The sequence below is a fragment of the Battus philenor genome, unplaced genomic scaffold, assembly GCF_028537555.1.
Source record: "Battus philenor isolate CCGP_79_NKW_IND1 unplaced genomic scaffold, ilBatPhil1.0.hap1 SCAF_26, whole genome shotgun sequence".
NCBI classification, from domain to species: Eukaryota; Metazoa; Arthropoda; class Insecta; order Lepidoptera; family Papilionidae; genus Battus; species Battus philenor.
Window position 1 is genome coordinate 4,742,447 of NW_027181689.1, and position 12,010 is coordinate 4,754,456.

The 12,010-nt window shown below is 31.9% G+C and overlaps 1 protein-coding gene across 1 annotated transcript in view; it reads right to left on the reverse strand.

Annotated features, from left to right (window-relative positions):
* Nucleotides 1-5,424, reverse strand: part of CRMP (Collapsin Response Mediator Protein) — a 71,186-nt gene extending 65,762 nt beyond the window's left edge. Inside the window, exon 1 of the mRNA XM_068768538.1 lies at nt 5,259-5,424. Within this exon, the coding sequence (XP_068624639.1) occupies nt 5,259-5,300 (42 nt within the window). The 5' untranslated portion in view covers nt 5,301-5,424. The remainder of the gene's footprint in view (nt 1-5,258) is intronic.
* Nucleotides 5,425-12,010: the final 6,586 nt, after the last annotated feature.

The following is a 12,010-nucleotide window of genomic DNA, read 5'->3' on the forward strand; positions in this document are numbered from 1 at the left end:
TTGGATTACATTCTCATATTCCCTTTTTAATATCATAGACGTCATATTGTTAAAGTGAGAGGTGTTTGACTTTCTTTGAGGGTTTTATAAAAATTTTAGCGTTGTTTTCATATTTCTCAGGCAATTTAAAAAAAAATTGATTCCAAAAGAACCTAGTCTTTACTCGAAATATTCACACATTTATTAATAATATCGAAATATATTTGCAGTGACTGAATCGTCGAACGCGCAACGTTCATAGCGAACTGCCAAATGTTAAATATTTCGAAAAGTCATTGTACTTCCTGGATTTTTATATTATTTTTCCAAGAGGATCTCCTACAAAGTACAAAAAAATAAAATATAACGAAATTGGTAAAGTCGTCTTCTTATAATGGCATAACCAAGGGATATAGGTATTTGTTTTTATACACAGATAATGTATCACTACTCATTTATTTATTCCATTTTCAAATTTCATTATTAAATGCTAATAAATATTATTACTATAAATGTCAGGTTCATTTCACCGCAAATACCGGTCGATTCTGAAGAATTGATATTGCAATGGGTTTTAACCGCGACTCCGGTATGACGCTTGGTTTTAACTCATACATAAATCATCGTTTACGACCCTTTGTAAGGGGAAGAGGACCCCATGGCCAAATGGAGGCGAGAATAGACTGGCCCATGCTGGGCCGGTGCTATGCTTGCGTTTTAAAGAAACTTTACACTCGCTGTATTAAATTTCTTTATTGTCACGAACATTTAAAAACTGCTTTCCGTGATCTTTTATACAGATGATTGTAAATTTGTGGTAAAAGTGTTAAAAGATTAAATATATAACTTATTTGCTGTCAATTTATATATGGTATACCATATCAAAAAATCAAGTTTTGGAGATTTTTTTAATGGTAAACACCGTTTATGAGCAAAAAAAAAAAATTATTAAATCGAGTTCAGAACTGACATTACATTGTTTAAAAGGCAATAATAAAAGAAAGAATTTTAATTCAACAGTACGCACCCTTCACCTTCCATGCCAAACACTATCCACGTGTTGGATTTGTTTAGCAAGTGTGGTAAGATTTTAATATACATTCAAGATAAAAAAATACTGCAAAATATAAAGGAATCGTCTTTCATTTAAATTCGACTCATTCATCTGCACTGCTTTGCTTTACATATTTACTTTTCATTCGTTCTTTTTCATGTCTCATTTGTTCATCATCATTATCATTTAAGGCGTTAGACGTCAACTACTGGACGACAGGCTTCTCACAAAGATTTCTAATAAGAACGATCGGAAGAGGTTTTGTTATCTCACGTTGCGCTTGCCAGCTCTTGGTCTCAACTCCTGAACTTTTTTGGTCTTAAAGACCCGAGCGACCATCTGTTCCGTGCGCTAAGTGGGCCGCTTAAGGCCACTAGATCTTGCCAATCTGCTGGGCGATCTCTGTTACTTTCGTTCGTCTACCGGTCTACTCATTTCTAATACGATATCGTAGAGAAATACAAAGCATAGCCATCTCCATGTCTCGTTGAGCGACGGAGAACTTGCTGCGGTGCGTTTTAAGTCCTTTAATTTGCTTACTTACAATCTTACATACATAAAAAGATTTAAAACTTATTATATCTTATCCCATATATAAGCAGTATGTATGTAATATTTTTAAACAATGTAAAAACTTATAAATGTGACCTTTCGCTTTCGACTGTTACGTAAAGTGAATTGAAAGTCGGTTAAACATGTCGTATAATAATTTCCTTATATTTATTTTGATATGCTAATCGTCTGTGTTTCGCTTTACATTATGCATATAAACAAGATAAAGATTTGATCCCCCGCTATTTTGCCTTTTGTTATCATTAACGCGTATAGATATGTTGCCAGTTCGCAATTGGTTTGCAAGATGGAATACGACTCTGATATGGTCCATCTCTAAAAGACTACCAAAAGTGGGAATATGATTTATTTACACATTTGGTAGTAAAACTTTCATTTAGATTAAATAATAACATGAGAACCTAAACATTGTTTATTAAAAGTTCAATAAATATTAGTTTCATTCACGAATCGCTCAAATGACACAGTTATAAAGTGCAACTGTCCTTAATAACAAATTAACTTACTATCCGATAATTTAAACGCGAGGGAGCACCATCAGGTGGAGTCTATACATATGTTAAAGTGTATTAAAAACCAGTTCTTTTAACCGACAGTAGCCACTTCTGTGGGCAAGCGTAAACATCGTTTCCTTGAAGTGAGCCTAAGGGGTGAGACCATAGCGGCAGGTGGTCGAGTGTTGACGTTCATCGTCGTTTTATTTCGCTCAAGGCGCTCACTTAGATGCTTTTAATGTCGCGTGCAATCTAAGTTTTGAATTGGATTTTTTAAAAACATCGGATTTCAAAAAAGGTACATATCTGTCCGCTGGGCGCCACTGAAATCAAGTAACTAATCAATTTTATTGTTTATAACACTTTTTGAATTTTCGCTTACGCTCGGCTAACGGAAAAATACCTTTATAAACCAATGTCTTTAAAAAATGTAATGTAAATTTATACAAACACGCGGCGTTATACGATTATTGTGAGCGTTTCGGGTGAATTAAAACAAAGATGAAATGATAATGTCGCAAAAAGCAGGCGAAACAATATATTTATTGCAAATCTAACTTTCCGAGATATTAATAATTTTAGATATTTATTGTGTGGCCATTTTAAAGATAACTATGTATGCAGAGCCGAATTATCAAGTCTAATTGTTTGAATTCTAAAAACTATAAATTGGGTGCGTCAATAAATCAGTAGTCTCTTAACAATGTGATTGAAAATTTTTTAATTTGATAAAACATCAAGTCATAACTAAGCAAGGTGATTCGTTATAGTTGTAAAAACTTTAATGGAGTGGAAGTTCATTTGCAGTCAATTAACATATGGTACCACCTATCACAAATTAATAGTTATTATAATAATAAAACACGACTTCAAAATTCACATTCCAGCATATTATGAAGAATTATTGTTTATACTCCCTCTCATTGTACTGCAAGAAATTAGTGACCAGTCGCATTCCAAAAGAACAAAAAACAATTAATGTAACTTCATCATCATCATCACTGCCAATAGCCGCCCGCAGTAAAGCACAGGCCTTCACCAAAGATGATAAATGAGCCATACTTGGCTATAGTCACCCTGTATATCTGTATGCTTAGTCGTAGATTTCATCTGTCCTGTATTGTTTTTTGACAACTAAATGTAAAATCTTATTATTAATTCATTGTTATACCATCAAATATAAAACAAAACTCTTATTGAAAATCTCATAAACAAAAGCGTAACTTACTTAAATACTTTAAAATATACATTACGCCGTAATAAATTATTAATATACTATTATTCATTAGGAGAATAACTACTACGTTTATCAGTTTGTAATTTCTAGTTGTAATATTTATGGCGAAGGAATTGGTTAGGTTTATACCATTGTGGGGTTCATTTTGCTATCAAACAAAAATGACAAGGCATTACGTTATTATGTAATAAATGTTACATTGAAAAAACGTGTTCTTAAAAATTGCTATAACTGACTTAGATACGTAATTTGAATATTACTGAATTGATATTTTTCTTTGCAGGGACTGAATCCGCAACTTTCAAAGTGACAAGATGTGCAACGTCAATTGACAATCATTTTCTTATATATATTCTTTTATTTATTATCGTCTCCCGTTCGCTTTGCGAACTTAACGAACATCTCGATCACATTTTGCGCTTGAAATTTTGCACAAATCGATATTTTTGGTCCTTAGGTAATAAATACTCGGCGAAAGGAAATTATTAAAATTTCAACAACATACCTATATTTATACCTCTTCAACCGATATACGCACACTGCAAGGCATATGCCTCTTTCTAAGATCGTCATGGTTACAGGTGTCGCGCTACCCGCGACCTTTTCTATGGGACCTCACCCTCACCTAGTGCAGGCTAGGGTAGGCTACCCACGTAGTCTCTGTTGCTATATATATATGTACATACATATATATGGACGAATATCTTTTAAACCGTTGTCAAATTATTTGTAAGACAGAATTACTTCCCTTACAATTCAATAACGGAAGTGTATTCTTTAACAACTACATCCGTCATCATAGTTTAGTTACATAGGGATGTCCGGCATATTTATAAATATCGTATAAACATTCTATAAATCTTAACTTTGGATTGAGTGTTTTACATTTGTTAATTTGACTTAACCGTCTTGTAGATACATTTCAGCATTATAAGTCCACATTTAAAACCGTACATGAGAAAACTCATAAAAGTTACATCAGTTGATATGTACTAACTTATAATTTAGTAAAGATTATCATCGTGTATTTTAAATACGCCTAAATAGATATAAAGGTAGTATTTGTAATTAAAAGGTTGCTTTAAATTTCATTTCCTCATTGTAGAACGTCGACGCCCTAAATCCCGTATGGACCCGATTCCAACCTCTTATCCCGAACGCTATTGCGCATGTCACGTTCAGTTATCAAACCTAGACCTTTGCTGGCAACATTATTGCTATATATAGTTTAGGGTCAATCACCGGAACCTGAACTATGTATCTACTACATCTTTTATACTTACTGACGAAAAGAGAAAGACCCAAGGTAAATAATTCAACTTGCTTAAAACAACGGTTAAATTTATTCCGGCATTTGGCGATCGTGTAATAACATAAACCACATAATATCCCTAGAACATAATTATAAAAGAATAGAAAATACATGGAATACAAAAATAAAGTCGAACATTTATAAATAAATTCTTGTCTATCGGACACATTACGAAACGAAACTACCCTAAACTTTATTAAATAGTATTAACGCACTTGACCTTTGTTATCAAAATGGTATTATAAAATAATCAAACAATATAAAGTGGTATTATTGTAAATATTATGGTAAGATTAGTCTATAATTTGACATTTACAATTCCGGTTTTTTTAAATATTTTATCTAAATTTTAACATAAAAGACCTGGGAAACAAGAGCTCGTGGGAACACTCGAATAAGATCTATTTGTAAAACGTTTCGCAAGAACCGGCAACCTAATTTTGCCTGCCAAATTTAGGTCATTATTCGCATGGAGATTTGTAAAATTCTAGAATAATTTCTTCATTAATATTAATTAATAATCTGTAATGTAAGTAATACATCTAAGTGTATTTTAATTTACTTACGAGAGTACTTAATTTTTAAAAAGTTAACGGTTCTTGATCTTACCTGTAAATGAATTGGTACTTTTTTCACGGGTGCGTTGGTCATTTTATTAATAAGTATTCAAGTAACACACAAAAACCGGCAAGTCAAATACGTGCGTGTAGGCGGTAACGAAATTACGTTTTACGCGAATTGGCAATGAGTGCACTACAAACGATACCGACAAACATATACGTACTGATTATTTTCATAAACTGAGCTCCCCTCCTTTGCGCATGTGTATAACAGTCACAGTTTGATTGGACGTATTTTCAAACCGCAAAACGTGTTTGCCATTTTGTAATGGTTTCTAATTTTATATATAGATGGCGTTAAATTAAATTTAGGTGAAAATATATTTAAGTAAAATATTTACTTAAGCAAATAGTTAAATAATATCATAACCATTGCTTTCAGTTTCAATACATATAAGAATAAACTTCTAAATATTATTTAAACTAAAATATATAATAGGTTAGTTTAAAGTTATGATTTTTATAACTAACCAAAAGATGGCGTTGTGATGTATGTACAGAATCGATCATTACATGAGGAACCCTCCGAGGCGACCCGAGTCCCGACCAAAACATTCAATCGGGCCATGCCAATGGTGATACCGATTTTTCGCGCCCGTTTTATTACACGCGAATAATTATTTCAAAGACATAATACATTGTTCGGAATATCAATGTGAAGTGTAGTTGTAGTTTTAAATTGTTAGTATTTACCCACATGCCCTCGTTACACCTGAAGCCTGGAATTACGGTAATGTATTATTTGTGAAAACGATTTTAATCAGAATATTTGAGGCTTTGTTATAAAAATAGAACTAAGAATTTAGAAGAATATCTTGTGTTAGATACTAATATACACTATAAAATTAATTTAATCGTATTGTATTTAATTTTATAAGAAATAAATAAAAAAATATATTATTTACCACTGTTTTTGGTATTTTATATTTACTATTCTACTTATATACTTCTCCTAGGTACTTATTATGGGAGAAAAGGTTTATTTTTTCCCAACAATGTAAAAATTTCAGTACAGAAAAGTGTTAGTTAAATAAAGATTTCGTATTTTGTTATACACATTGTTTTAATATTAGTCGAATTTACGCTTTTAATTCGAAATATTAATTACTCGTCTGTTTGCTTAAATATGATCATAGAGACACTTATCTATTATTAGTTTTCGCATTTTAGATCTTATCTGACACTTTAAGTACATCACCATCTGAATTAGTTGATAACACATACTTGCCAAGGGCATGTGTACAAGGTGTACACATGCCATAGGTTTTTTGCATATTTAACATCGTATAATAGATTCTACATTAATAATTCGTACAAGAAATTTCTTTTTACAATTTGTTTTGCGAAGCCAACTATAGCAGAGAATATAAAAATAAGTATAAAATATATATATATATATATATATATATATATATATATATATATATATATATATATATATTAGATAAAAAATCCCGAGATAAAAAAAATCTTTACATCCTAAACAACATATAATCATATGTCTAAATTTCGTTTACTTACCTTGTAATAATCTAATTGGTTGAATTATTTGATAAAGAAAACAGTCAACTGCCCTTAAAAATTCGCCATTTTTATATATTGATTATTGGTGGTGACATTCTCAAAATCCAAAATCAAAACAGGCGATACATTATGTTATATGACATAAAAATTTTATTACAGACTGTACGCGAAATTTTTAACTATACAGAGTAAATATTTTAGTATACAGAGTGATTGAAAATTGGTGAAAAGCTATAAAGTGGTGAAGTTATAACTCATTAATTATCATATTTATATGTAGGTCCATGCATAGGGATCATTCTATGTAAAAATAAATAGATTTAGAAATAATAAACTAACGTAATGATAATGTACTAGGAAAAGGCTTTTCAATATTCAGAGTACTAGATATTAAAATTAATTTTTGTCTACTATCTACTATACCACTATCTTCTCTGTTCCTACAGAGTTTACTGCTAAAAGCTATTAGCCTTTCGCATTCCAAAAGAAATAATAAAGTAATGTACCATATTTCAGGGTGATGACTTTATACAAGGTGATTGAATATTGGTGTTAAAGCTTTTACTGTCTATATCCTATCACCCAGTATAATATTTGGATATATATTTATGATGAATTTAGGTACAAATATCAAAATAATTATTTAATATTAATTATTGATTCAAGTCTGAATCAATAATCAAATATTCCGTCTCAATAGCTTTTCTTTAGCGAGATTATGAGCTTGGCTACGAGCTTGCTTGGTTGCTTGGTTTCGCTTTAAGTTGATGCTGTTCGCCCGAGTGCTTTTACAGCTGAACTAAGCTACGGAGCGGAAGGGTCCGTGAACTTAAAAGCGAGCTTAGTACTTAGTTAAGGCTAGTAGGCTAATTCTTGGACCCGGAAACATTGAATAATATCCTAGCTTGTTATTTTATTTAATATAAGTGGTTCAATTCAAGTTACAGCTTCATTTACCTGTACATACAGTAAATAAATAGTCACAATCTTTAATGTTTGTATTAAGAGTAAGAAAAGAAATGGAGACCTATGCCATAAATCATATGTAATATCCATTTTGCAACTTATGATGGTCAGGAAAAGGACGAAATAGAATAAATCCTTTTTTCTGTTAAAACAATAATATGTTCATAATAGATCCATTAATAAGATAGTTTTAATGAAAAGGATTATTTTTATTTGCGCGTAAATTTTGACCAAGTTCTTTTTTTAGCTCTAGATTTTGGAATCAATATAAAAATCTAATCATAAAATAGGTTTTATGTGAACATCATTCAACGTATGTACAACTTTTTCGTAATATTTGAAAGTTATATAAAATCGATATTATATAGTAATCTCCTACCGCCACGCATTCCGATATCGATTCATTTATCAAAATCTTCATTCAAGTTTTGTCGAAATGGCGGGCTTGTTTTGTTATATGTAGTTTATATATATGTAGTTGAAGTGAATATAATGTATTATCGCTTTCTTTTATTATTTACGTAACTTTTCGTTTTACATTATTATTAGTATTGGACAAATAGTACCGTGAATTGTATTTCAAGAAACTGTTCTAAAATCGAAGTTTTTCTTAGTTTAATAGGTTGGACTGTAATGAGACTTACCAATTGTGTCTAATAGAAATTATTATTATTTTTCTCTATTTGCGCTTCATTGACAAGCTCACATTCGCTGAACCAGCCAATGTCGCCGAGGCCTTAAGGTTTTGTTCGGGAAAAAGATTGATTATTTATCACTTAAAACCTACAGATTCTCTGAAAGATATTTTTAGAGAAATTGACATTTTTACTGTTGCTTCGCAATACGTTTAACAATATATTATTTATGCGCTATAATTTAAAATCTATGTGAAAAATAATGATACATGACACAGTATAAATACAAGAATTAAAAATAAATTCCTTATGCTTAAAAGTCATAAAAGTTTGTCTTTAAAAAGTTAACAAATCCCATAAAACATGTTAAAGTTCCACAAGGTACCTTAAATCTTCCGTTTATTACTTATAAATCTAAAATTAAAAGTAAATAATTTAAAAAAAATTAATAACAGCGTTCAAGAGTTTTTATTTGATCGAAATGTATGGAATTTTGTTTGTTGACTCATTTCCATGATTAATATTATAATGTACACATAAAAATTGTTAAATTTTCTTTTTAAAGAGCAACTGTTGAGTTTTTGGTTGGCTCTTCTCAATTGATTAGCGTTCCGTGCCGGTGGTATGTTAAAATACCCGACGATTCAAAGGCCCATATTAATACCTACTTGAATAAAGATATATTGAAATTGAATTTGAAGTGGACCGTGGGCTGGTAGATGCAACTTAGTTACCTGATGGATTTGATCATAGTACATTAGAAAGCTGCGTTCACATTGACCGGTTGAAGTAAGCCCTTCGATATGTACAGGAGACCCTCCTGTCCTTTTGTCAATTTTAAAAACGAATACGTTGCCCATTTAAAACATGCCACTGTTATTATTACATTATCATCATTTCCATATCACCAGATAGATGCCCACTGCAAAACATAGAGGTCTCTAACATCTCCTCGGTGATTGGTATTGTGTTGCTTGTATTGAGCTACTTCCCGTGACTTTGACTATATTTTCGTCTACCTAGGAGTGGGCCTATTTACGCCACTTCTACCACGTCTAGCTTGGTCGCCACTCGAGAATCTCTAGAGTCCGAATAGCCGAAAGACCTTTGTTATTATGAACATAATCTTCTTTAGTAGGAACACATTATAGCGTAACATTGAAACCATATTTGTTTACAACCTGTTGAGTAGCAAAAACCATCGCCGTGTTCGCCCTTGAATGTCTACAGTTGCCCGTGGCCGTGATTGATTTTTCGTCGGGTTACGTACTCGGTCAGCGGCCAACAAACTATGCTTTCGATTATTGTCAGTTATTCGTAATAAAAAAGATTTACACTTAGCAATAATTCACTGATCTTTTTCTCTTTTCATTTTTTAAAGAGAAATGTGTACGTACGTACGTACGTACGAATATTTATTAGACGTATATATATATATGTTATATACGTCTTACGACTTTGTTTCTTAACTATAAAATGTATTTACGTCAATTAACATTGTCAAACCAATGCATACTAAGTTGTAAGTATAGACTTTTTCCAGCATCATTACACCGTAACCATTACCTGCCTATTCTATGAGCTTTCAGTCCAGAAATATTCTAAAAATAATTGTTAGTAATTAACCTGCATGCTTCTTTTTGGAATGATTAAACAATTTCCATAAACAATTGTTAATTTTCTTTTTAAAATTAGCCATTAAGATTAATCAATTATTCTCTTCTATTTTGTATCTTCTCAAAGTATATTAGAGGTACAAAAAAATATAACGGCAGATATCTTACGAGAAATCACGTATAGCACTTTATTGGATATATGTAAAACAAGCATTTGCCATAAAACGAATTACGGGCATGAAGATATATGGGCATGATATAAACCTCGATATCGGAAAAGCCAGTGCAAACATTCACAACGTTTCAGCTAGAAAGCTAATAACTTTTTTATCCCCTTATCTGCTTGTTGATTTACATTTGCCATGAAGGACGTTAAGTTTATTATAGTTCATAGAATTAGATATATGACTAAATGTAAACAAGTTTCATATATTGATCCCGATATGTTATAAACAACCAAAATTGCCAGGTATCACAAATCTTTAAGAAAATCAGTTATAAAATTTAATAGATCTTTATTATGGCAGATAGCAGATAATTCACGACAATTGTTTTCTGTATTTCATGGAATCAGGCGTTACCTTGCGAAAGTCCATCCTAAGTAAGAAAAGGACCAATATTTAGCCACTTCCGCACATGCAGTGGTAGTCGTGCGACAAAGTGCACCGCCCGCCAGCCTGCTGATAAATGCGTAAGCGGCAAACAATGCGAATTACACAACTGCCACCGTCAAATCACTCAACACGTGTTTCACCCCTCCACGGGGCATCTTCAGGAGTTATGTTACATCGATTAGTGCCACTCTGTGTTTGGCACTAATCGGTGTCGGTTAATTGAAAAGTGGCTAAATAGTGATAGGCTAGATATAGATAGTGGCTAAATATTGGTCCTTTTCTTACTTTCTATATTTCGACCACTGACCAGATGCCAAGGCTGAAGAATAACGACTCAAGAATATCAATTATTGATGTTGTTCATAGACGCACACTAAAAGGCACACGCCTCTTCCAAAGATATCCATGGAGTGATATACGCTTGGTAGGCGTGTTGGCGATCGCATTGTGATACTTTGGTACGCAGGGAACGCCGCTGCCTATTTTTTAGGAACATTTTTTTTAGCTGTGACAGTCCTGTATAATTATTGCACAAAGTGTGACTTATATAAGTTTGTATACTGGGAATCAGACGATCTACGATCTCAGTCCTTCACCTCAGACCTACCTACCACTACCACTACTCAATTACCTTTTTTTTTTAATAATCTTATTCTTATAGTTTTTGTTAAGACTTTTGCCGGGCACGAATCAGCATTTTTTTTTCTATCACCAAAGAAAAAATGCACAAAAAGGATCCTTAACTTCTATTGACAAGTAAATATTGATAAACGCATTTCCATATGAAGAAGAAACATAAACCGAAGAGAAAGTTAGAGATAAAACTTGCACTAACAGTGTGTATATTGTATATTATAATATTGTTACAAAATAAAAAGTTTTTTACCTTTTATAAGTTTTCTTGTCTTGTTTACATAAAGTATGTATCGAAACCTATGGAATATAACTAGTGTCGATGATACTTTCACGCTGGTACATAAATGTTTACATAATTATTTTATAAAAAGGCTAATTGTTTTATTCAGTACTTCAACAAAAAGAAACGTTAATGTAGTCGTCCTAAACAGACATCGCGCCGCACCGACCCGTCGAACGTATCGGTAAAACACAGATTAAGGTGAAGCGCAAAGACCAAAGCTTATTGAATTGAAAATTAATTAAAAAAAAAAACAAAGGACAAAGGACCATAAGTCAACGTCCGTCCACGTTACTGTCAAAAGTTATCCGTGCATCAATTTTAAAAATGCTACAATAACTTATATTTGCAGGGGTTAATAAATAAGTATGGAGTTAATAATTTTCGCCATTTTTCATATTTTTGTTAAGGCATATCGTTGGTTTTTATAGAGAAGATATTAGAAAAATTGCATAATGCATAAAAACTAT